This window comes from Chelmon rostratus, chromosome 18 (genome assembly GCF_017976325.1).
Source record: "Chelmon rostratus isolate fCheRos1 chromosome 18, fCheRos1.pri, whole genome shotgun sequence".
Classification (NCBI taxonomy): Eukaryota; Metazoa; Chordata; class Actinopteri; order Chaetodontiformes; family Chaetodontidae; genus Chelmon; species Chelmon rostratus.
Genome location: NC_055675.1, coordinates 2,758,954 through 2,786,368, shown reverse-complemented (window position 1 = coordinate 2,786,368; position 27,415 = coordinate 2,758,954). Strand labels below are relative to the sequence as shown.

At 43.3% G+C, this 27,415-nt stretch overlaps 1 protein-coding gene across 3 annotated transcripts in view; it reads right to left on the bottom strand.

Annotated features, from left to right (window-relative positions):
* The window catches only part of fynb (FYN proto-oncogene, Src family tyrosine kinase b), a 70,363-nt gene that overhangs the window by 17,419 nt on the left and 25,529 nt on the right, over window positions 1-27,415 (bottom strand). For all 3 annotated transcript variants that reach the window (XM_041959082.1, XM_041959080.1, XM_041959081.1), the window contains exons 3-4: window positions 14,619-14,875; window positions 5,972-6,068 (exon numbers count right to left, since the gene is read on the bottom strand). In XM_041959082.1, the coding sequence (XP_041815016.1) occupies window positions 5,972-6,068; window positions 14,619-14,865 (344 nt within the window). In that variant the 5' untranslated portion in view covers window positions 14,866-14,875. The remainder of the gene's footprint in view (window positions 1-5,971; window positions 6,069-14,618; window positions 14,876-27,415) is intronic.

The following is a 27,415-nucleotide window of genomic DNA, read 5'->3' as shown; positions in this document are numbered from 1 at the left end:
TCATGTTCAATCTTTCCTTCCTTTCCTATTCCCACTTTCTGACGTACTTTGGGTTCAAGAAGTCCCTCACACCCCCTCCTCCTCCCATCATGTCCTTTTAAAAGCCGAGATTCAGTTTATGTACTTGGCCCCACTCGTTTGAGGCACTTGGACTGTTTGAGTTGCATTGCAAACATTAGCATGAGAAACTGAACTTCAGCAACTTTAAAATGCATGGAAATGCATTCAGATCCTGCCGCGATATTGATACGAGACAGATTTTTAAATGGATTGCAAAGTTTAGTGTCTGGCTGTGAATTCCAATAAGGGGTGACCACTAAAATGGCACAGCCTGAAAATCTGCTGAGCTTGGAGGAGAAATCTGTCATTAAACACTTTGAGCCTGATATGTCTGCCATTTATTCTGCTCCTGTCAATAACTCCTTAAATTGAAAATGATACCACCTAGAGATGTCTCCAGCACAGCCACAAAGTACAGATGAGTTATAAATGAAAGAGGAAACGCACACGGCGTGTCTCAGTGAGGTGTTGGTTCATTAAGAACTTCCAGAACAGCTTCATGCTCCTCTGCATGCGTAAGTCTCCAGATCTCTACTGGAAAATGAACAGATACTCTCAGCATGAGAGTAGCTGCGTTTGCTATGTTGCTCCACGTATTCATTAATATCAATTTTTTCCTTCTAATTTGTCACAACTCAAATTTGGACTGTAAAGAGCGGGTTGTGGCGTCGACCCCTCAGAGTCAGGGCCAAGATTTCTCTCATGGGCATCATACACGTAGGAATCCACCAGAGCAGGCAAACGCATCCATTTGTACACCCACAGAAGACGTTAGTAGACCATGATGCACTGCAGCGGCACGGTCCACTGAAGCTACAGAGGCATGTGACTGGAGCACCTTTTGCTCTTGAAACTGACGGTTGCCCTCGCCATATATAAGGCCAGCTTACTGCACTTCCATGATCTCAGTGTTGTTGGAAGCCACTCTGAGAAATGGAGGAAGTCATTAAAAACTTATCCGTTAATGACTTCCTTTCTTTTTTTTCTCACTGCCAACAAATCCCATGAAAAGACCAAAATCAACAATGAATTGACAAGCAAAAGCTGCCAGTGCTAAAGCCTGATATGCTCTGTACTGTACGCCTCTGCTGCGTGTTGAACCACACTGTTGCACTGTTTGTTTGGAATTTGACTTGATCCCACAGACACTAGTCAGGTTTCCGCTCAAATGTAGCACAAATTTACACAAAATCAGCAGGAAATTAAAGCGCAAATGAATGTACTTCCATTTCCAGCCACTACTATTATGCGAAGCTATTAGGAGTTTGGTGCATTGAGACAAATAGCTGGTTGTGCTCCAGTTAAACCCAAAAAATAATGAAAACATTGTAGAAAACATGATGGAAATATGACATTTCCTCGTTTCATGCATTCATTTCAGGAAGTCGACAGTCTCGACGCAGATCCGATGTTTTCCACTGACTGCTGCTGTTTTTCTTCTCTTGAATGGAGCAGAAGCTTCAGTGACATTTAATGATTTATTCACTAATTCTGTTTCCATTTAACTTAACTGAATTTTGAATTAATCGATAAAGGCCAAATTTTCCACCTCAGCCGAACATGAAAACTGTCTTGTGATATTTCAGCTTTTTTTTTTTTATGCACAAACTGAAACCACACATGAGCACAGTGGATGGATGTGCGCTTACTCTCCTGCTGCTGCACAGACTCACTACACCACCAAATGCACTATTTGTTCCTGTTGGCTACAGCTGTTTTAGGAAATCACTGAGGATGTTTTAAAAAGAAAACCACATATTTGTCACCCATTTTTAAAGATTAACAGCTTCAGTAGCAACTTTGGACTCGAGGCTAAGAGTGCTAAGTGGATAAGGCAAGCTCAGAGTGGAGTTTCTGTGTTGTTACTAACATCCATTTATGTTTTATCGCACTCCTACAGACACTCTCCTCTTCATTCATCTGTACTTCTCCACCATTTCCCTTCCCCTCTTCCTCGCCTTCTCTCTTCCATCCCTCACTCTCGTCTTCACACACATCAATATCTGGCTGCCTTAAGGGACAGCTAGCAGTAGTGGTTTACCATCATTACCAATGCTTTCACATGAATGCACAATCACACATGTACATTTCCTCCCCCCATCGCCATGCTTCGACAGTGTCCCTCTGACACACTGTACCACCCGGTGGCTTGTTTCGATCACACCCCTCACATACCAGGAGGGAACGTCTGTGTGTTTGTGTGTGTGTGTGAGAGGGATGCTAAAGACAGAGACAGAGAGAGAGAGAAGGGAGTGGAGGAAGGGGGGAGGAGAGGCGTTGTTGGCCCTTCATTTATGCTGAATAAAGCCATGATGGGGGATCGCCTGGGGACGACATCCCAGGCAGAAACAGGCCTGCTTCCCTTTGTTCACGAGGGATCCCTCAGGAGGGAGGAGGAGGGAAAGATGGAGTCTCAACAATCTGCCTTTTGAGAGAGAAAAGTATGCAGGAGCGAGAGGATGTGTTTGTGCGGTGTAAGATGTGTCGGTATGTGTGTTTGTGTGGAGCCAGAGAGACATAAACAGACGGGGCGGGGTGGGCCCCAGTCTGTCCCGCTGCCTCTTTTGTCTTCAGAAACAAAACCCCTTAAACCAACTCTGCTCTGCCGCAAAAAGACAGAAAACAACAACAAGAGTAAACAAAGAACCTCCCTCCTGTCTCCAAATGGATTCAAATCCTCTCTCCCCCTGGTGACTGCTGATGAGAGAATAATTAAACACAGGGCCGTGTTGACTGAGACGAGTCATACAGTACAGGCACTCATTCACAACGCCACAATGTGTCTGTGCATGTGCATTCATAGCCTGCAGTGGAATGGGAACAATACGAATTTAATTTACTAACAGCGTAGACTTGTAGCTTTCTGTAAAAACAGGAGCTATTTCCTGATTATGTCTGATGAAGCTTTACAATAACAGACTCATGGTGGGTTATAAAAAGCCTGGGCTGAATGCACTGCCTTATAAACATTCAGAGATGGAGGCCTGTTTCCTAGAGGATGCCATCACAAAACAAAAAGGGACAACAGTGCCTTCTGTCAGCTGAGGCGGTGGCGCTGGGAGCTCTTGTGGCGCTGCTTCACGTGAGCCCCGCCTGCTCGGGCATCTGTCAGTCACTTCCTGCCAGCTCTGACGGGCTGGACCAGATGAAGATTTTGGGCTTTTGCTGCCTTTGTCCAGCAGGGGTCAGTGTGGCTAGCTGGAAGAAGCCCAGTCCGTATTTGAGGCTAGTTGAAGCAGTGAGGCGTGGGTGGACGGAGGGAGGTGGAGAGGAGAGGAGAGAGGGAGAAGGGGTGAAGATACAGCTCTGTCTGGCCCCTGCTGAGGAGGAGGAGAGAGAGAGGAGGAAGAGGAGGGAGCCTCGGCTCTAATTATGGTGTCTTCCTGCTCTGGCTGAGGCCCAGCAGGGATCGAGGTGTGTCGTGGAATGTGCAAGACGCTGGCTGGGACAGGATGCTCTCTGGGCGTGGTGAGGAGGAAGACTAACCTTGCTGGGCCAAAGGCTGAGGTGATAAGGCAGCCATGTACAGTCGAGTTTTCATAATTCATCAGGAGCAGGCTTATATGGCATAAGCATTAACATTTTATGCGAGAGATGCTGTATTTTTGTGTGAAAGCACAGGGAAGCATCAATAAAGGCACTTATAAAAGCACTAGTGCTGCATTAATTAGCATTATTCTGACTAATATCAGAACTAACACTTATCCAAGGGTATGATTTCCACTTGACACATTATGTGTGCTTCTTTTGTCCTGGATTTCAAGTGTGAGGCTACATATAGGCTACCCTACAGAACCAGGGTTGCAGCCTGGATTTTAAAAATACTGAGCTCATGATTCCAATTTGCCAAAGTGCCCCAAAAGCACTAAAAAGGTCATCTAGGTTGTCTATATTTCAACCTAATGGTTGTCAATGTGTAATCATATCATCCCTCTGTGTTTATGTCTTTTGTCAGGGACTATTTTTTGTGTAAAATGGTTAGCTGTGATAAATGGTAGCTGTGTTTTCTATGGCGGGCTATTATGGTCTATTTTATAACATGGAAATGGGTTTACAGTTCAGCCTATAATTTGCACTTGAAGCAATTTTATATTCATAAGACAACAGCAGTGCTGCTTACATGGGGAGTACAAAGGGAATTTATTGTTCACAGTATAAATGTCTGTCATATTTTAAGTCGTATTTGTGCAAACAGAACGTTCAAGGACGATATAAAGTGATTTGCACGTTTCATCCCTTTAGTCCAAATCACATCTACGTTATTTCACAGCTTGTCATTTTGCCAGGGACGCTGCTGTGTTTAACATTTGCTAACAGTGTTTTACCATTCAGTCAGCCATTGGTATCTAGTGGTTTCCTTCGTGTATGGAAATAAATAAGTAGGCTCTTGCTGTATTTGTGTAATCCATCACAGTAAACATCAATCATTTTTCATGTCAGTCTGCACTTCTGCTGCATTATCAATCAGCAATAATGCAGACTTGATGTTCATTGTGAAGGATTATACAACTCAAGCATGTTTCAAAAGCCTGCTAATTGATTTTTGTACTGTACAGAAATGAATGTCTGGAAGAGCAGTGCAAATAGATTAAAAATCTACTGTTTTAAGTGCTTTTGAGAGTGGTCTGTAAAACCATGAATTCTACATGATCGAAATTCACAGTCAAGCTAAAAAACTGGTCCCGATCAAAAGATCAGCGCCAACATCCAGCCTTAAAACCATTATAATGAAAGTATAATGAATGATTGATTTGTCACAACTGTGTTATTTACTATATTGATATAAATAGCATTCCCATAGTTTTAGTTTTGTTTCATTTGAAGACCCCCCCAAAAAACTGACTTCATTGTGAAACTTAACCTCAGCAGTTATCCAGAATCCTCTTTAATGACAGGGCTGCTATGTTACACTCATTTGTGTCATTCCACTGTCTGTGTGTTCACCTACTGGCACAGAAATCAAAGAGCAGTGTGGTGATGGCTACATACAGGTAATCAGCTTTATGAAACAATGGAGTCACAGCAAACCTGCCGTCCCTGGAAGCTAAAGGAGAACAGGGTCAGAGCACAGACCCAGCCGACTCCCGCCTGCTCAAATGTCACTGCACCACTGCAGAAACCCAAACAGAGAAGCAGCTGAGGGTCAGTCCAGCAGGCTGAGACACGGCCTCATGTAGACAGAAAGAAAATGAAAACCATCCGCAGGCTGAGGCCAGGATGGTTTAAGAGTTGGCAAGTGATCACGCCTCTCCTTCCATCCACTCACACACACACACACAGACACGCACACACAAACACAGGTCGTCTGCAGTTCTGCTGACTGGAAGAAAGACTAGCCAGCAGCCCTGTGGGTGTAACAGGGCACTTCCTGTCCAAGCTCAGAGGGAAATCTTGAAGGAACACCACACTCATCACTGCTGGCTGGAGACCCGGCTCCACCCTGTGTAAACCTTAAATAAACTGTGTTTACTGTTGATTGTCAAATTGCATGTTCAAGCCACCACTTTTACCTCATTTGAAATGCTTTGCACTCTTAAATATTCTACCCGGTATAAAGTTGCTGCCAATTCTGGCTTTCTTAACAATCTCCATTGCATTTAACCCTGTTTTTACATGTGAAAAAATCCAGTTGTAAATGTTGGGGCTGCCACGTTGGTGGTAACAACTGAAAAATGCTTTTTATAACTTCATATTTAAGTAAAGCAGACTTATTTTGGGCTCCAGCCTGCTCCAGATTATGAAACCAAAACACTTTTTTCCATGTACAAGCTGCCACTTTTACCTCAGCTGAAATTCGACGCCCTGTCTGCTCCCCTCCCAGCAGCACCATCCCCTTTAAGACAGTGATAAAATAGGAAGCTTGCATTCCTCCCAAGTGCAGGCAGTCTGATAAGCAGCTGTAGCGACTTACGTGCTGTTGATAATCTGGAACCTTTCTCCTTTCCTGAAGCTGAGGTCGTCTTCTGTCCGCGCCTCGTAGTCGTAAAGTGCCACAAAGAGGGTGACTCCTGCGGGAGGGAGAAAAACACAGAGTCAGCACTCCGCAGATCAGCAAGACAAAATGAAGCTCAGAATCATGTTTAACTGAAGACGCACTAGTAGCTGCAGCACACTGCGCAAACAGGAACCGATCTCTGATTTGAATGTAATGTTGAATTGAATGCGTAATCACATTTTACAGGCGCTGCAAATAGAACAGAAACAGGCAACCCAGGAATCAAAGGATATTTCAAAGGCTTTTCCCAATAATGAAACTTTAGCACTGTATATTTTAACTGGTCATGTTTCTGCAACAGACACTCATTCTGTTGGAGTTTTGCCATTATTTTATTATTCTTATCATTATTCTTATCATATATCAATGCTGGTTGTTAGTCCAGACTGAAATACTGACAGCTCTTGGATGGATTACAACTACATTTTGAACAAACATACATGGTCGTCAAAGGATAAATCTGAGTAACTTTGGTGAGCCCCTTATGTTTTATTTGGTACCAAAGGCAAATCAAATCTTTCAACAATCCATTGAAATATCACAACATCTACTTGACAGATTGGCACATAATTTAGTCCAGATATTCATGGTCCCAGGGGATGAATCCTAATGACTATGTTGATACTCTGACTTTCTGCTAGTGCCACCATAACCAAGATAGTGAACATTGTAAAAACTGCATGCTAAATATGAGCATGTTTGCATTTTCATTATGGACATGTTAAGGTTGTGTTAAGCTGGAAAGTAAGTAGTTTTTACAATCAGCATTTAGCTTGAAACACTGTTGTGGCTATTCTACATAGAGCTTCACTGAGCTGCTAGCGTAGCTGCTGACATTTAAGATGTCAGTATGCTTTACTTAAAGTGCTTGTTGGGTCATCTACCAGCATCTGAAAGCCCTTCTCCCCACACCTTTTAGGTTAGACTTGAGGGGGGCAGTGTGTGACAATTTTTGTGGCTTCTGAAATAGAAAGCACAAATTATTCCCGCTTCATTCAGTGACTGGCCACGTTTGTGGAGGTGTTCTAGTAGGCAGAATTTTAATGTTGCTCTCAATCTCTCTTTTTTCATTCTTCACAGACACAATTCAACACCCAGAATGCCTTTGAGGAGTGGCCATTTGTACAATTCACTGCAATTCAAGCCCACAAAGGCCTGCAACAGGCAGAGAATTCAAGAGGGATGAGAGGGGCAGTGAGATGCAGCCAGAGGGAGGCTATGCTTTTTGCCTGGCCTTTGAGCATGGTCATTCAGAACAGCTATAAACACTTTTGTATTTGGATGTGGTCAGACAGCACATCTTACGAACTAGTTCCTTTAAAGCATACTAAACTCCTTTGTCTTGTACTATTGCTAACCTGTGTCCTCTGTAAGTCGTTGCCACTACAGCTTTCCTGTGGTAGAATAGGCTCTGTAATGGAAGAACAACCTTTGGAGAATCAGAATTCTTTTCATAAAGTACCTGAAGTCACCTTCTCCCCGCTGAGGCTTATCCCCTCTCCCACATCTCCCTCCACTAATCCTCCTAATTTTGCCCTCATCACAGCAGTGAGAGAGAATAGTAGCTCTCATTTGAATATCTCCCAGCAGCACTTCTCTGTCAGGAATATTTTCTCACCCTTACATTCCTGCTTATTGCTTGCTTGTGGCAAACGTGATGAAGGAATTAAGGCTCATTGAAGGATGTGTTAACAGATCACAGCAGGAAGTTAATAATACAAATGAAAGTGTGAAATGGAGAAAAACTGCAAAACTGCCCTTTTAGGTGTGTTTGGTAGAACATAAAAATAAAATGGTAAATGGCTGGTAAATAAAACAAAACAGACGATGAGTTGGAGGCATGACAACAGACAAAGCATTCAGCAAAGAAATAAACTCATAGGTAAGGAATCCTGGGGCCAAACTAAACCAGCTCATCCAGGTCTACGCACATTGACACAAACTGTAAAATTACACTGGATGGATCATTCATTTTTGCTTACTTTTAATTGGCGTAATGAGGTTATTTAGTAGTTTAACAACTCCATTTGTAATTGAGTTCATTGTCTGACCACAGTGAACAAGACACTGAGCTCCTTACTGGTCGACTTGTTGTGCTTCTCTTAATAAGAGCCTCAGCTAATCCCTACAACAGCTTCAGTGGCTTTAGAAAGGTTCAACATTGCTCTTTCATGCAAGTGTTTCTGCCTGCCTGAAGCAGATCCACCACCTGAACTGCATGAACTCACAGTAACCCAGCCTTGCAGGACAGAATGAACTGTTTCAGACATCGAACAGTGCGGTGACAGAAGCTGGGATCTGGGCTGCCTCAGTCCAGTTCGACTCCCATCAGATGAGCTAAAACCTCTCTGATAAAGATCAGTGGCCTGAAAAACCTTTCCAGCCATTCCAGCATTATCTCACCAACAACACCACTGATGGCTGAAATGCAGCAGAATTTGTTAGCAAAACGTGTTTTTTAGACACTGTTCATGTCCAAAATTCTCAACGTAACTTCAGGTTGTCGCACGACTTCCATGAAGCTGATATCCACAACCTCCCTCGCGCTGTTGGCCTCTCTAGCGATAAGAGAGAACTGAAATGATTTTCACGCTACAGCAAGAGAGTTGTAGAAAGTTGTGAAAACCAGAAGTGTGAAACTACAGTACTGGAGTTATGTAATTTATTTCAATGCATGTCAGGAGAAGTGATGCCCGTCCGTTTGTGTTTCACACTTCACTATACAGGCATCATAATCAAAACACTTCACTTCATGGCAACCACGTTGATCATCACCCTCCAGGCCTGTAGACAGACACGTCTGTCCAGACACAACCAGGGACATGGTGGTTCATGTTTGCCACCAAAGCTAGGTTTCTTTTCAAAGAGGCAAAGTTCAGAGTTTGATTATTGTTGACTGTCATCTTATCATTCACACATATTTTTAATTTTGGCAACATGATAGAGCGAGGTGGTTCTAAACAACCAGAAACCCTAAACTAAGAAATCAAGTCAACACGCGGAGAAACATTTAAGCCTGTAGCTTCAAAACAGCACAATATTGTCCACAATTGCTAAGAATGAATGAATTAATCTATCAAAACCATAACGTCATCTAGAAAACATGCACTGATTCTGTATTTCTAGGACAAATTTGTACATTTCCCCACTCACTTTAGCACAGTGAGAGTTTTCTGGAGTTTAAGAATACACTCAGGTTTTTCATGAATGTTTTATGATGGATATCTAATAATCATATGATGTACAGTACTTCCAAGATTCTTAAGGTACTGGGTTATTTGTATGTATAACAAATGTGTAAACACTGGTTAGTAGAAACTACAACATGGAGATGTCGGGATTTTAAAGAATAGTACCAGTTTATTTCATCAGATATGAGGACTGTGCAAAGACCATTAGATGTGGTTAAAAGCTCTGGAAAAGCTCTGGAAGTTGGTCGACCTTGAGAAGAAAGAACCTTCTCAGCCCACAGTTTATCTAAATGATCAAAAGAGGTCAACTGAAAGTGAGCGTACCCATAATGCAAATAAATCCTCACTGCTCAGGAAAACTGTGTGCACAGATAGTCCTACTGTTCGCCTTGTTTTCACTTCCAAATAAGTTTGACTCATCTGCGGGTTTGTTTCCGACACGTCTGATCATCTGATGCTCACGTTTTGTGCAGCATTAGACTTCATTTGAATAATGTTGTTGCTTCCCTAGATCTCAACAAGCAAGTGCAATGTGATCCTTACCAGTGGGGATGCTGCTCAAAACAATGTCATAAACAAGATGGTTTTAGAGGTCTGAATCTCTATCTAGTTCACTGGCTCAGGTTTTTCGATTTGCCCTGTCTCATAACAGAGCACACGAGTGTCGAGATAAGACAAAAGCAGCACTCGGAGTGTTTTGCTCAGGCTTGAGGTGACTGTGGCTGTTAAGCTGTTTCATGTCTCTGAGTGTTTGACAAATGGAAGCTGAATGGCTACTTCTTTAAAGTCCACTTAAACTCTCTTGATCACATTTATTCAAGTCATTTCACTTCAGACACTCTCAACGGTGCTAAGGCTTTGTGGGGAACAGCGCAGATAGGAAGAGGCTGTGTGAGGCTTGCTGATGGGACTGCAGATAGAGAGGACCTGCTGCTATTCATGTGATAACAAACAGAAAGGAGGGAGAGCAGGCTGTTAAAAAGAGAGCGTCTGATTGAAACACTTTCTAGCCTTCGGCACATAACAAGGCCCTGAATGCATCACGGCTGTGGTTTACACTGTTCAAATGTTCCATTAGGTCAGCAGAGGTGGGCACTCGGTATAAACTGGTTTATTGATTCATTTTAGAGTTGTCTGCTGGGATCCTACTCAATTAGTTACATAAGGTCAGAGGACTAGCTGCGAATTTCCATGTGGGGAAATGACATCAGCAAAAGATCAACTGTTAATCAATAAGATGTCTGATGCCAAGTGCAATCTGGGCTCCTCTGCAGTGGGACTGAGCGGGGTGATTGCGGCTGTTGGGCAAACAAGCCAGGCAGCTGTGTTGTAACAGAGGTTGAGAGGGAGGGGTAGCTTATGTCCAAATTTCCCCACCATGACAAAATTAAAAAGCTAAACCCCTCTCGGCTCCTCTGCCACTGTGTGGATTTGGATTATACAGCATAGAAAATAATCCGCACTTTGAGGGAGAGGACTCCTGCTAAGTTGAGTGGAAATGCTGCGTTCCTCTGCAGAGCAGCCTGGGCTCAGTCAAACATAAAGGATATCCTGAGTAGGAATATTCCCTACATAAACAATGAGGCCGGCACACAAAGCCCCGTGCTAATGCCAGCCGGACGTTCTTGACAGGGCCGGGTTGGGGTCGGCGGTGGGGCTGCAGCAGGGGATGTGAGGTGACGACTGCTGGGACTTTGGGATGCAATAGGAAGTCTATCACGACACAAAGAATCCCTGAGAGTTTGCGATTTGCATACGGAGGTGTATGTTTGTGGGTGGCTGGGAGCTTTCACCGGGCACATCCAATGCTGTAAAATGTGTGGGAATGAAGTAAAAAGAAACAACCTTCACACTCCAATACGTGTTGCAGATACTTTCCCTCCTATGACAAGCAATGAAGGTACATTGCTGTAAGAAATAACCTCCAGATTAATTAGTTCCTCTTTAGTGTTCTTTGCAAGATCACGTTTCTCATGTCTCTCCTAGCTTTTGCTGTCTCTTGTAGCACTTGATAACAAATGGCTTGATCAATGGCTCTGATTGTTTGTTATTTTTGACCCAGGAACTGTTCATTGTAGTTTCAGTGCAATCTGGAAGCTGGCCAGTACAACCACAGTCTAATCTGCTGGCCACTGAGCAGCTTCACTTTTTAGTACTTTCTAGAAACAATTTGAATTTGAACAATTTCTCTCTCAAGCTCCCTTTTTTTTATTTATCATACAATTCCTTTTCAAGTCTCCAGTACAACACCATGAACAGAAACACCAGTCTGAAAGTGTGCTCTGTTATTGGCTGAACACTTTTGATTTAAAAATTCTTAAAACACGTCGTACAGGTACATTAAGGTTGTAAAGGCTTGTCTACTGCTGTCTCGGCCACATTTTTCAGTTGTCCGCCTCATGTGAGGCAATAGATTCTCTCCTGTTTTAATCCACACGAGCTCAGAATGGCTCGTGATTCAGTCGTGCTATCGGCGCATAATCACATTTTTTCTTCAGTTTTCACACACATAACTGCAGTGGTCGTGTGTTAGAACATTGGCGATGATGTGCATGAATGCGTCCTGGGTTGACAGTGACAGGAGACTGTAGCTGCTGCTGCTGCTTCAGTAAACAGGCTGTGCAGACGTATAAAGATCTCTACACATGATCAGTGGCAGACCTGCTTCGTACCACTGTAACTCATTGTATTCTAATTGAGAGAGTGAACACTCACAGCTTGGTTTTAATGCCTCATCGCAGGGCTTAAAGTTCAATCAGTCTAAACTTTGACTTTCTTTGGTGTTGACCTTTCAATGTGCAACTAATGAGATCACAGCTGTCCATGACATGTGGACAACCTGTGCTACAAGTAGACGAAAAGCTTATTCTCTTTGTTGTAAAGTTCTCAGAACTAATATCCTAAATGATGTTGGCAGGGAGACTACTGATCTCTCAGTATTCATACATTCACTCATGGAAAGCAAATGAGTAGACTCATTTGATTTTCTTGTTTACTAATGCTTTCACACTGGACAAAAAATTCACTAACACCCACTAACATCTGGCTTTTGTCTTCAGTAGGAAAGGGTTTAATCGACATTCACTCCCAGGTCAAATGGCTCTGCAGTAGTCACGAGTATTCACTGGCTCAAGCGCAGTGATGGAAACATGACACCTGGTTGGACATGCCAATTTTCACCTCTTTTGTGACGCAATGATGACGCAAGTTCTGGATGTTGGTGCGTAAATGTTGCCTAATGATTGTCAGTGTTACTTTTTTTAAATTTACTTTAATAATCCCAAACTGGGAAATTCTTCTCTGCATTTAACCCATCACTGATTCACCTAAACACACAAATGCAACATGCAACATGCAGTGAAACACACAGGAGCAGTGGGCTGCATTCAAGCACCCAGGGAGCATATTGGGGGGTTAAGTGCCTTGCTTAAGGGCACATCAGCCAGCTAATGGAGGGGGAGAGGATACTCCACCACACCCAAATTTTTTCTGCCAGTCCAGTGAGGGTATCAAACCGGTCGCTTCTCCAACCTCTAGGCCACGGCTGCCCCCAAATAGTGGCCAGACACTTTTATACGGCCAGAATAGTGTCTACACATTATAATGTCACAGTGAAGTTGACCTTTGACCTCTTGGATATGAAATGTCATTATTCATCATTTTATCCTATCAGACATTTCTTTGAAATGTTGTCCTAATTGGCATATCAAACATTGTGTCATGTTGTGTATGGTCACAGTGACCTCTGACCACCAAAATATAATCAGTTCATGCTTGAGTCCAAGTGAATGTTTGTGCCAAATTTGAAGAAATTCTCTCAATGTGTTACTGAGATGTCATATTCACGACAATGGGATGGATATGAAATAGTGCTGTCGTTGGCGTGGAGGCATAAAAAAGCAACCACCATAATATTGTTGCTGTCCGGCTCCTTTTTACTGTTCTCTGCCTTTTGGCGTGTTTGTGACGTGAAACGTGACATAGCAGAAAAAACAGAGAGGCAAACCCATCTAGTGCCAATGGGAAAGGAGTCAACGACCTATTTGTAGCAGGTTTACCTGTGTTCAAAAAAACCTGCATATACATGATAATTTTGGTTTAAAGTGGTATAACTCTCATGTCATTTCAGAATCCTGCTCTCCAGTAACCCCTGCTCCTTACCTGGCCTGCCTCACCCAATCACCCACCAGCTTGCCATTCCCTTGGAATAGATCCAGCCCCATACACACCGCCCGTTCCTTCACCCAGCTGCCAGTCTTTGCAGTACGCTGAGCTTTCCAGCATTTATTAACTGATTCCTGACCCTGCCTGTCTGAACCTCTGCCTGATCCCTGTCAGTTAGGCCTGCCTCTCTCTCACTGATCTTTTGTATTTTGACCCTTGATTGTTTACTGGAATAAACCTTTTTGACTTTGATATCAACCTGACTGCTACAAGTCGTTTTCACGGGTTCTTGTCTGTTCTTCTTGTCAGTGAGTATAAAAACTACAACATAGAATATAGCAGTATTGTAAATACAGGCTATGCTCCCAAGACTCATCAGTTGTTTCAGCAAATGTCCAAAAACAACATATGGACAGGATGGATGTCTAGTAAATGTGCAATCCTGAACAGCAACTCTGCAGCGGAGCTGGATTAGTCTGCACGATGCTTAATACTGTACGTCCTGTATTATGCTTTATGATTAGTATGTATGTCTTCTTTAGCTTCCCGTCATTTGCAAATGTATTAGCGCTTCAGAATCTGTCTGTGATTATATCTGGATTATACAAACTTTGTGTTATCTTTCATCCTTTGAGAGAAAGATGACTGACACTGATGTGACTGCAGAGTTCATAAGAAAATCATAAAAACAGAGTTAATTAAAACACAACTGAACTGCTGTCACATATTAAATACATTTATTTTCGCAAAGATGTAAATGACTAGATTAAAACAGATGATGTGCTGAAGGCAGAATCTCTTTTTATTAAAAACAGCCTTTACTTTGTAATCCTCATTATCATTCATCACAACTCTGTTTACCATTTATCAATCAAGTTTGCACTGGGTTGAATATTTACAGTCTAACTGAAATTAAAAAGCTCCAGCACACAAAGCTGCTTTGTGAATCGCTTGTTCCTTGTGAGAAAAATCAGAACAAGAGGGAAAAATTTATGGCACCCCCCTGGTTTTGCATTAATACAATGGAATATTGTTAGGTATGCATCTCATCTGACCTATAAACAAAAAAACACATTTTCTCCTGCCCCTTCACTTGTTGGATGAGCGACAAAACAAATATTCACAGAAGGAAGTTCACCGCTAACGTTAGTTTGTAGTCTTGATAGCTAATTAGCTGCTGCTTTGGTTCGGTTTGGTTCTTCTCTTACCTGTCCCTCCGCGAGTCCTAAGGGTTCCAGTGTGAGAGGAAGTGCTGACCCCTCCGAAGACGGTCATCCCCTGTCCGACAGGGGCGTGGAAGTTGTTGTAATTGGGGATGGCGGTGACCCCGAAGCTGGGGTAGTGCTGTGGCGTGGGGTCGGCCCCATAGCGGTATCCTGCTCCCTGGGAGATGCTGGTGTCTCGGTCATCTGTGAGTTTGGTTGCCTCCTTATCCTTGCATTGCACACAGCCCATTATCTATAGTCTGTGGATGATGAAGAAAAAAACCATCAGCTTGGTTTATATGAAACTGGTTGACTTGATCATAGAACTACAGCAAAGTTCAAACATAGAAATGATAAGAAAAACCAAAATGTGTACATAAAACAGAATGACTGCAGGTTGAGGGTGTGTAATGTGTGACAGTGGAAGATTGCATCAACAATGATAAATAAAATGTGATGACGGGAGAAGACATGAAAACACAAACATGTTAAAAGAGAATAATGAATTCAACTTATACACTATAAGATCGATAAGATGACATGCTGTCTGGAAGAAGACAGAACACACCAAACTGAATGGTTTTCATCACTCTGTTCAAGGTTTTCACTTCACGCTGCTTTCTCTACAGATGACATCCTTCCACTGATGAGCACTCTGGTCGGAGAGACAGGGACCTTTTTTATAGCCTCACACAGTAGCTTGGTCTCTGGATGACTCACACAAACAATGTGTCTCTTTCTTGGTCAGAAGGAATAATGCCTCCTATCAGGGAGGCTGACCGGACAGAAGGGGAGACGTGGAGGCATGGCTGTGCTGTCAACATCGCCCTGTTGATCTTAATGGAGACTGGGGGGAGGACAGAGCGTTGGCGAGTGGATGCTGGCTTGATCATCGAGCCCGACAATCACTGTCTGCCTGAGCAGCCAGAAGTAAGAATCTGCACCTGTCTTCCACATGTTGGATGCTATCAAAGCATTCAAATCTATCCTTTACTGTGCAGTCTACCTATAAATCATCTCCTATAATCCTCTTCATATAAAAAGTTCTGCTGCATTCCAGTGAGCTGCAGAAAGTTCAGACTTTCTACTTAACAAGCAAAAAAACGAGGAAATCTCATTTGCAAGTACAGTTACAGTAACACACAATATAAGTGGGATGTCGAGAGCCAAAAAGGTTTTTTCAAACTGTGTTAATAAGTAAAAATAGGGCCTTGGAATAAATGTCATGTTGCTCACTTCAACTGTAAAGATTAAGATAGTGGTTTCTGGAAAAACAATGTAATATTGTTGATTAATCAATAGTTCTGGTTTTAGCGGCCTTTAACACCATTTCCCATAAGCCCTAGACATTCACAGGCTAAATGTCACGGCTCAGCAGAAGAGATGAGTCCATGAGTGAGTGGAGGGGTTGCAGGTAGCTCAGACGCGTCGGTAATCAGAGCTGGACAGAGACGACTGGATGCTGCAGATGGTTTTACACAGCAGACATTACAGCTAGAAAGTTGAAAAAAAAAGGATTGTAGAGCAGAGCTTTGGTGAGTTTTGGGGATATGAACGCAACCAAGTTAGGATTAAAAAATGCCAGCACTGCTATGCCTGTAGTTTCATGTGTTTCATGTGTAGTTTTCATGGGAAATGTAGTTTTTTCTGTGCGCTTTGACTAATACCGATCATTAGCAGCGTTAGCGAGATCACTGCATGAGAATAAACACAAAGCCTGTGAGTTGCTGTTAAAAATTCAACACAAGCTTGCACTCTGTGTTGTGCAAGTGACGACACCGTGACAATCCTCTCCGACCAATCAGTGATCTGCAGTGTTGTCACTCCACCGTTTAGTAATATATCAGCTCAGCTTGCTCGTAACCTCGACTGGAAAAAAACAACAAAAAGGTAGGCCGCGCTGGGCTGTCCCATGCCATGGAAATGAGGTAGAAGAGGAGTAAAGCCTGGATGGAGCTGAAATTGCATGAGTAAGTGATGAGCCACCACTATGACTAACTGAGACACCGGTCAGTCACGCAAAAACACGCCCAACCAGTGACACACTCACAAATTCACCACTGGAGTTACATGGGAATTGTAGGATGCTGCGTTTGTGGAACAGAAAAATAGGATAGATAGAAAAAGGTCATTGCCACATAAAAGTTGTGGTGTATGTGCTATATGAAATCTGTCTTGCGACTGACGGCTACGTTGCAGAGAAGAAGGAATGTTTCTGTTGTACACATGTTCCTGCAGGGCCAAATGTAGATACGGCTCCAAACTACAGTCTGAAAACATCCTTCTCAACAGTCCTTTCATGACTGAGCTAGGGTCCTTCCCTCAGCAAAATTAAATGTTGAGATTTGAAAAATGACATGAGCCACACCTCAGTGGGGCACAAGATTACCCCCAGACAATTCTGTGTTCTCCCAGAGGAACTAATGCCATCTAATTGTTTCTCTGCAAAACAAGGATGGAAATAACTGTGCCGGCACGGTTTATCAGCGCAGACACAACGGGCGATAAATCCACGCTCTCCTTGGAAGACAAAGTGCCGGTCTGGCCTTCAGCTCCAGTCTGTCCTCAGTCTGTGTCACTTGAGAATATATTTCACCTCCCTCCTCTTTCTTTCTCTCTGTCTTATGGCTCAGTCGCCTCATCTGACTTCAGCGAGAGGCAGGAAATTTATTCACTGGTGACACACTGTGAGGACAGAGAGAAGAATAATGAAGGATGAGTGTGGGCTTTCCCTTCTTAGCAGCAGCAATAAACAAGTGGAGGATCATAGAAAGAAACCTCACTCTTATATCAATTGACAGCGTCGCCGAGGAACAATAGCCACTCTGAATTGAGATAATCACACACCAATTGAATGGCGAGCTTTCCTTTCGTGCCTCCCTCAGGGTGAGCTCTGCTTTGGGTATGTCTAACATTGGCTGCCCTTGTTTAAGGTTGGGTCTTTGAGGATGCCAGTGCAGCCACTGAGAGAAACCTTCTTCTGTACCAATTAGAACAACAGCCTCATACTGACTGACACACCGTGACCGCTCTCTTTCAACATAATTACAGACTGATCCCTCAGATGGCACGCTGGGGCCGAGAGAGGCCGAAATGCCCGTCAGCACAATCAGAGTACATTGCAATAATAATGTATATGCTGTGACAAAATGCCATGGCACACACAAGGACGAGCTTTTCAAACCGAATGCCCTGTCTTTTCTCTTTGTGTAATCTTATATGTTCAATCTGTGTCTTCTTTTTAATTTTAGCATCTTTCAAGTGGTTGGTTTAAATTGGCTGGTGTGGGTAACTAAATGTGCACAGTGTGTGGAATTATAAGAGAGCAGAAAAGGTGTTTGTGTTCTCATTTTTGGTTTGCAGAACTCTAAGATGTCAGTGCTGGTGCTTCAGCAGCAGTGCAGCCCTGCAACAGAGAGTGCCTGCATTAAAATAACACATATCACATATAGGGTGCCTTCTGGATAAAAACACAACCTCTGTGCAGACAGCTGCACTAAGCAGATGCAAAGGGGATCAGGATGAGTGCAATATCACCTTCAGTTCACCAGCCACTCATCAGTAAATCATTATTTTGTGTTTGAAATCTAGCAACCACTTTCATATTTTACCAGCATTTGGCTGGTAAAACTTCCCACCCTGATCACCTCCGTGCGCCTTGTAATTGTCTCAGTTTGATCCATGTCAATGACCTGGCATCAGACCAAGCTGGCAGAGAGAAATGGCCGCCCCACTCGTGAAGCAGCAGTGCAGCAGCACACGCCACAACGACTCTGTCAACGGGTGCTGTAATCCTGCACGACAGGACGCGGGGCAGGCAGGGGGGCAGGCAACAACAGCAGCAATGCTACGCTCAGTGCAAGACTGCAGAGCATCTCTAATCATATATGCTCACAGCAGAAGGCAGCACCGACTGAGACCACAGACTGCTCTGCATTCTCACTCTTTACATAACCCATGACTGGCAGAGGCAGAGCGAATCGGTTTTTTAGGAGGGAAACAAATGTATTGATCCCTCTGAGCCGGATGGAAAGCTATTCCTGTGCAGTTGTTAAATGATAATCTTTGGAGGAGGGGTGACGATGCATCAGGCCTATTTTCAGAGAGAGGTACGGCTTAGCATTACAGCTGGTCATATAGAGCTGGATGGAGCTGGGTTTGATGGATTTTTTAGTCTGATTTGGGGCAGATCGTAAGTGATGACAGGGACAAAAGTGCGTGCTTTCATCCACACACACACACACACACACACACACACACACACACACACACACACACACACACAGAGTATCTCTCTCCACTGCCATATACAAAGCAGTGTGGAGGAACTGCTGTCACCCAGAATGACATTACACATCAAGCAGTCAGTAATGACTGTATCTGCTGCTACCAGAGGCCCAATTGGAGTATTGTTATTCTAGTCTACCCCTGTAACAGAGACAGAGGCAGCCTGAAATCCCAGAAACCCTCTGAATAGGAGGGTTACTTTGAAAACTTTGACATGACCTCTTAACATTGCCTAATTGAGGAATGGACACATTGTCCTATTACACCAATATGACAACAACTTTACTTAGCTCTCCCAGAACCTTGTTGCTGCTCAGATTAGTTGATCCCTGCCTTTGGTGCTTCACAATTTTTTGATACTCGGTGCAACAGGCACGCTTCAGTTGGTCCCAAACAGCATTGAGGCTCCATAACCAACCCAACATTCACAAGATGATAAATGAAAGGAACCAACATAAAGTATTCAAAATCCTTTCCTCTTCCCCCATAGCAGTCCAACCAATACCATATTCTGTATTGCAATTATTGTGTTTTTCTTACCAACTCTAATCAAATAGAACAATCGCTTTACCAATCAGATGACTGGATTCATGTTAAACGCAATCTGCTTCAGTCCAAAGACAGCTGTGACGGTTGTAAGCCCTGTTACAGGCCCAGTAAGGGCCAAGCTCATCACTGGCTGCTCCCTTTGAACTGAAGGCTCTTTCATCTCTTTATTTCCCCCTTCCTTCCCTCCTTTTCACGCAGCCCTCTCTTCTGATTAATTATTCCTCCTTCGCAGAAAAAGCCACCACCTGCTTGCCGTAGGGGCTTTTTTGCTGTTTGCTCCCCCAGTTTCTTGCTCCTCATCCCAGAGGGCTGCAGGAAAACAGCTCTAGAAGTGACTAAGCCAGAACCAAAACTGAGGCATTTCATAGTATAACTTCACTAAAATTAACTGCTGCAAAGAGTCTCTAAAATACATACATGTGCATATAAGAAAACCTGAATTATTCTCCTTTGTTCAGCTTGCATACAACTTTACGGTATGCTCTCACGATTCATATCACACCAGGTACCTCCTCCCATGTTTCAGCCACTTTCAACATAAAATCAATAAACCCTCGGGGAAAATCCAATTACAGCGCAGAACATGACCAGTAGTGGAGTGAGATCTATAATTAGTTAACACAAAAGGCTATTCATATAACACTGGATAGACAAAATTCATTAGGTTCTTTAATTGGAGCCAAAGACCTAAAGCATTTGAACATGTAAAGAGCATGATTAAAAGAGTAAATGGGATGAAAATTGATTAACTCAATGTGAAATAAGTTGCTGTTCACCTGTGCTTCATGTCTAAGAAAAGACAGGGGGGGCACACCCATGTCCACGTGCCACTATGGGTGAATAATTCATGGGGCGTTTGTGCAGAGCTGAAGGTATGTCATGGCGTCTGGGGGCAGCCGTTGAGGGAGATGCTGCATTCATATTTGATAGGGAGGTAGTGTTGGGGGGGGGGGTCATTAGAAGCAGGATGAGGGAGGGGGCTCTGGGTGGTTGGTGAAGGAGGTGGAGGGCACACTGTCATATTAACCCCTCAGGGAAGGCTTTTTCCATCCCTTTGGTCATTGGAGGGTGGATGTCAACCCCATTGGGATCGTGTCTGTCTGAATGAAAACACCTCCGGCTCCAGGAGAGTGGAAACAGATTGGGGGGAGGGTGGAGAGGTGGACTGCTAATTTGTTTCACACAGACTGGGACATACATATGGGAGCATATATCCTTGACAAGGACACATTCAATACACTACAATTCTTTAGCATTTTAAACTGTGCCATTGGACACAGACTCACTGTGTATGTGGCAAGGGCAAAAAATGCACAGATAATTGTCTTGATGGTGAGAAAGATGTAGAAAGGTGTCAACAATTGTACACATATCATATACTGATAACAACATAACAACCAACGCCTGTCAAAATGACGGGTCTTATAAGGCTGAATGACAATTAGCAGTGTTCATCAATCCATAACACCAATATTCAGTCTGGTTTTAGCCCTGTGTTTGGTCTCCACCAACCCCCGAGGGAACTTTAAGGCTCTTCAGCTGCTCGTAGCTCCACTATGATGTCCAGCCAGTCTCTAACTGTGTCTGTCTGCTCTTTAGTGAGTGCAGTTGGTTTATCAGAGCTTTTCCGCTATAAACAGCTGCCTGCTGTACCTGGATCAGAGCAGTGAGAGTGAAGCAAAACAGCAAGGTAATAGCTGAAAAATGCTACATAGAGCTGAGCGGGACAGGAGAGACGAGAGATAGTCTTCTGTGGCTTTGTCACAGTGAGCGACAGCTTTCACGTCACACACACAGTAATAACTTGTCCAATGGCTCATATAACAATATGCAGCTTTAAAATTCTGTCAGTGCAGTTTGTGTTACGATATATGGGTGTGATAGTTTTCAACATTATTGCTCTTGACATTCAATTTTGCAGCACCGAGGATTTGGTCTCTGTAACCTTGTTAGTTGTCTCATGTTGCTTTGAAAACTCATACTTAACTGCAGGCTGCCAGCAGTTAAGTTTTTCATGAATTTAACTTAGTGTGACCCTGTGCAGAGGTGTTTTTAACTGTAATTAATTTACAACAGACTTACAGTCCTTTTCCATGAGCTGTTAACATTCATTTTACTGCCCCCAGCTCATATCACTACACAGATATCAGTTTAAGCTGATGCACCACAGTGCCAGGGGGCATACACGATTATAACTGTAGCCCAACGCTACACTGCCACACTCATGCCAGCATTTATAACAGCACAATTTTTATGAAATCAATTCATTTCAATACAAGCAAATTTGCACATTTATGTCGTTGAGGAATCTCAACAGCATTGACCTTTGAGGAAACAGAGAGAAGTCCAGAATGGAGGAAGCTACTGTGTGGTAGTACCCACAAGTCATCAGAAAGTTACCAAGCAAAGCTCCCAGAATTTCTCCCTACCCCCATTTCTACTGCTCCCATGTCTACAATGGACAGCATGACCGCTGATAATGCAACCAAACCTGCTGTTTCTCACCCTGTTGTAATGCAGGCAACACATGAAATAATTATTCACTTTACACTGTCCGCGTACCATGCTCTTCATCAGGAAGAACGCCAAAATGGGGGGGTAGTGGGACAGACTTGAACTGAAAGAGCGGGTCGGCTAGGGGCGGAAGGGAAGGTGGCAGGTGATGAAATGGATAGACAGCAAGATGGGCGGGGTGGAGCAAGCACCCAGACACTTGACAAAGAGAGCAGGCTAATGATAGGCTCATGCTGCACCCCCTGCCAGCCAGGGGAAAGCCTCATCTCTGCACTCCCAGCATGCCGTCCTGCCAGCGTCATGCTGCATCCTGCAGAGAGAGGAGGCCTGTGCCAGTCAAGGTTAGCCACTCACACAGTAAACACACAGGCAGATGGAGGGATGCACCCTGCACACACGTCAATTCTCCATCGCCTCCTCTTTCATTTATTCACATGCACATAAGCTATGAGGACGAGTGCACGTATGCATCAACTTGTGGTAAAACTCAATTATCGCCACAGCTGCAAGTTATAGTATTGCATGCATCTGATCAGGCATAAACATGGCAGCAGTGTCCTGACAAAAAGCTGGGTCACTACAGTCAATTCCTCACTTTAACAATAATATTTATTCATTGATGAGGAGACACTGTGGAGGAGAAAGATGAGGAGCTGAGAGAAGGGATGGAATACAGGAAAAGATGAATCAGAATCTAACGTTAGTGTTCCTGGTCAACTGGTTCCCTTCAATAGTAACCGAGTGTCTTCTAGGCAGAGATTTAAAATATTAATAGCTAGCTACAATATTATATGAGGTCACATGTCACTATAAACAACTGCTATATATAGAGCTATGCGTAAAGTGAGCAAAGCCCAAAGCCAACAGAGTGAGCTCTGTTGGCTTTGGGGAAATTTAACCTGAGTTTTCAACAAACTCAACATATGTAATTTCAGCTGGCAAAATCGAGGGTCCCCATTTAAAAATCTGAAGACTGCTTTTGTCTGAAATCAAGGACTCTGAGTAGTAAATCTGCCACTGTCATCATTGTAAACTACACAGGCTACATGCATGGGTACAACAGTAACTGAAGGAGATGTGAAAAAGGGTCAATTAGTTGGAAATTATTATTTTAAGTGTGCCAATAGAACACTGACTGTAGTTTTCCTATAATTCCCTCCTAATAAGAACCAAATTACATAGGTTCTTAAGTAAGTAAGTAAGTCATTTGGAAACTATGTACCAGTAAAATTGTGTGTCACCCAAAATGAGTACAATTCAGAACCCAATCTCAAACCTTGAAACATGAAAGTGTTCAATTCAGTTTTTATTATCTTAATATCCTGATCCTGATCATGTATGACTGATACACACTGCACACAAACAACTCATTTCACATAAAGGGACGATTCTCTTGGAGCGACGTTCTGGCTTAGACCCTCTGAGGGCAGCCCTCGTTCAGGCCGGCCTGGCTTCACGCTGCGGGGTCATTGAGGTCACATGACACATCAGAGAGGAAACACTGCCTACACAACGCCACTGCTGCTGCAGCTGTGATCCCTGCCTCCCAAAAACATTCCTGCTGCCTCCAGGCCAGCCTAGCCGCAGTGAGACAAAGTGGCCTCCCTTTTCCAGGGAACGAGGATTTGCTGTGGTGAGCAAAAGGGAAATACACACACAGCTGACCAGAGACACCAACTAGGAATCAGCTGGGTGGGATTGAAAAGGAAAACTTGGACACAGCTATTTTTAGTTGGCCTGAAAACAACTCTGTTACAACTGTAGCTGTAATTGTAGTATGATTTATGACTTTGGGAACAATGTCAGTAAAGGAGGAAATGTTAAAATACTTGGAAATAGTAAAAGGGAAAACAAAAACACATTTCTTCCTTAAGAAGATTTATTCTTTTTAACTTTAACTACCGGCCTCCCCAAGGTCAACGCTAAAGAGTCAAGCTATCTATTTTGGCCTTAAGTAAGCATTTCTGCAATTCAAAGGCTATATCCTGCACTGCCAGTTTTCAGCTTATTTAGTCTGGAAAGCAAAGAATCTGGACTAGATTATCTTGTTTTCACAGCTCGTTTTATTACAGCACGTGTGCCCGCTGGAGGTCTGCCTGAGGATGCTCAAACCCCCTTCATTAAAAATCACAAACTCTGTCCTGCTTGTATCCCTCTCAGTGTGAGCTCCTCAGACAGCACAGGTCACCTCCCAGCGTGCAGGCGATGAAGACCTTTGTGCGCTACCTCAGCCTGCAGAGCCAGAAAGCACAAAGAAGATGGGAGACAGTCGAGTTTGGGCATTACTGTATCTGCTGGTTTTTTAACACAGCTGTTTATGGTCCATTTCAGTCAGCAGCGTCTCCTCTCCGGTTGGGATTATGAGCTGCGAGCTGTCAAAGCTGGAACAACCCTTCCTCCTGCCGCCCGGCTCGTCTGTGGTTCCGCCGGGGGAGGCGGAGAGGCCACATGCTTGTCTACATCTCTTCTAGCTGGCTGAGCCCGGATCACAACAACACGGGCCTCATCCATTTCTGCTCCTGTGACCCTTTCTTCTCTCTCAGCTCTCCCTACACCGAAGAAAGGAGCTAGCCTCTGTCCTCGCCGCTCCTGTCTGTCAAAATCAAGCTGGGCGGGGCCGGCGGTGACACCATTGTGTCAGGGCGGCTCAATGTCAGCAGCAGCAACTACAGCAGCAATACTGGCGGGAGCTAAAAGAGGATGACACCTTATGATCCAGCAAGGTGGGGACAGAGAAGGCAGACAGCGACTCAGCACTATAACTGCTGATTCGTTAGCCTCTATGAGTCCAGACTACCATGACTCTGCTCTCAGTGGCAGTAAGCCCAGCAGTGATCCATCCTCCTCTGCCTCAATAAAACTGTAGGGATGAAGCTATTGACGCTGAAGTGATTAGTTGATCAACAGAAAATAAACCGATTACAGTTTTGAGAACTGGTTCATCATCTGTTCAGACTGTGTGAATGAAATGGGCCAATCGGTACCCTTCTAGGGGGTCTAGACATATTATAATCACATAACTAATGTGGCAACTAATTAGCTCATATTTACATTTTTGAGATACTAAAAATGATTTAACAGTTAAACGCCTTCAATTGAATGAAATAGTAGTTTTATTTAGTGATGGCTACTAGTGGCTATGTTCTCTACATACATTATTAATTTATGACATCTAATAATTAAAGCTAAAGATATAATATAGAATGATTATATTCTAACCGCTCTTAATCTCACTCTTAGTCTCACTTTGGCTGCTAAAATATTAGATAATGTGTGTTATAGCTGTAGAGTCTGACAGGACAAGCTGCAGTCCACTCTGACGTCTGTGTGCTCCGATTAAAATGACTCATAAAACGGGGGTGATGCTTTAATGTCACAGTGAAATGGAATGTTAACACTGTGAAATATTTCAGTTTGTGACAGGGGAACACACACCTCCTACTACTGTTCTACTAGCTGTGGCCTACAAGCTACCCATCAAGTGCTGTAAATAAATATCAGAATCGGACTGCGAAAAAACTGTGATGGGGACATCCCTATTCTGTACGCAAGACACTGCTGACCATTATTAATGGCATAGAAGACACAATCCACTTTCTATCTTATAATTATATCAAACCATAGTCTTTCATTAACAATTCACCTTGGCCAATAGTACAGACACCAGCTTGTGATGGGTGGCTTTCACATTTTTGTTTGGCTAACTCACAAAATTAATGTGAATTTTGCAACAGCTGACTAAAAAGATGGATCTTACGAGACTGGATGCACGCAACTTACGGCTTTTGAGTTTTTTGACAGTAGCAAAATAAGCAGTATTTTAGAGTATTTTGAAAAAAATGTGTTCAATATCAACAAGCATGAACAAGCATTTTCTCACATTTTAGATTAGCTTATTTTTGTTGCAGCCCTATCACTTCTTCAGGTGAATAAGTGCAGGCTCTCACTCAATATAGCTTATATATATATATTTTTATGGAGAGTAATAAAAGCTGTTCCAGATGCTGTGTGTTATGTGCTCCTTGTGGTCTGGCTTGGTTTTATTGGACCAAAAAAAAAAAATGTGGGAGCTAGAAGAGAAGGCTTGTGAACCTTCATTAAATGGCCGACAAGGTTAGAAACATGTCAGCCAGAGGCGCAAAATTGAGTGAGCTGCTTGATGTGAGGCCTGCAGACGTGTGCTGACAGCTGACCTTCTGTTAATAATGCAACTGTGTCCAGGGCTTGAACTGGCAGCCCCCACACTCTTTGCTTCCCCTGGGCTCTGGATGAATCAACACCAACACAAGACGCTGCCTCCGCTCTCCTCATCGAAATATTCATCTGGTCCTCGGAGGGAGCCACCAATTATCTTTCATTCGAGTGCTTTTCTTCCATGATACAAGGCAGGAAACTGTTCACTGGAAATATAGTTTCGATTGTAGTTTCAAATTTAGTTACATGTGTGATTTAATCATTTACGGTAAATGTGATGCCTACACAAATGCAAGTGCATCTGTCTGTTTTAGTACATTGGTTAAATAAGCATGTTATACTTATGCATGTAGTAAGTGCACACGTCGTTCACTTCAGTGGCTGAGCTGCTGTATGCTGTCAGACAGTAATCAGTGGGCTTTGGCTCAGAAACAAAGTAGCACATGAGCACAGAATGGAGGAGGCACCTTCAGAGTCACTCTATAAACACCCTTAGAGGGATAGCTTGACATTTTCAGGTGATTATTTGTCTTCACCAGACACTTGTCACACTGGGGGGGAATAGAACGTTTCACATTTGTCCTTCACATTTGCTAATAACGGTAAGGAGAGCCAGCTTCTCTCTGTTTTTAAAGCGAAACAGACAGTCCTCTTCTGTTCGTAGTGTGAAGTAGAGGTTAGAGGTAGTTAACGCTACAAGTAACCAGCATTACACTAGCAAAACAGAGACAGCATGCTTTCAGCAGAGCAGCAGCTCTCCTCAGACTAATGCATTAATAACACCATACTATAACCAAAGCAAACAAAACAGTGATGAATGTCCCCGTGTGACTGGTGGAGGCTGTGCCGCCATTGGCCACTATCGGAGCCAAGGTCAGCTGAAAACATTAGCTTGCAAAGCCTCCCATCGCTGCTCGACCTCTAGTGTGATGAGTTATTTTTAAAGTTTTCATAGATCAAAAATGCAAAACTTAATGGAACCACAAACCATAAAGGAAATGTTCTGTAATTAACATAATAACCAGTAAAGGTATGTGTCAGTAGACTTTCCATCTGAGTACAAGGCAGACATTATCATATTAGCATTGCTCACTAAGATGACACAACAGTGACTAAACCTATACCCAGGTATGTGCTGTTCAACCCTCCGTGAGAATGTCATGGCAACATTTTCTAAGCACCACAATAAAACTAATCACATGTATTTAATTGCGGCTAAAATATCTTTTGAATCATAGGTCAAAGCATTAGAGGTC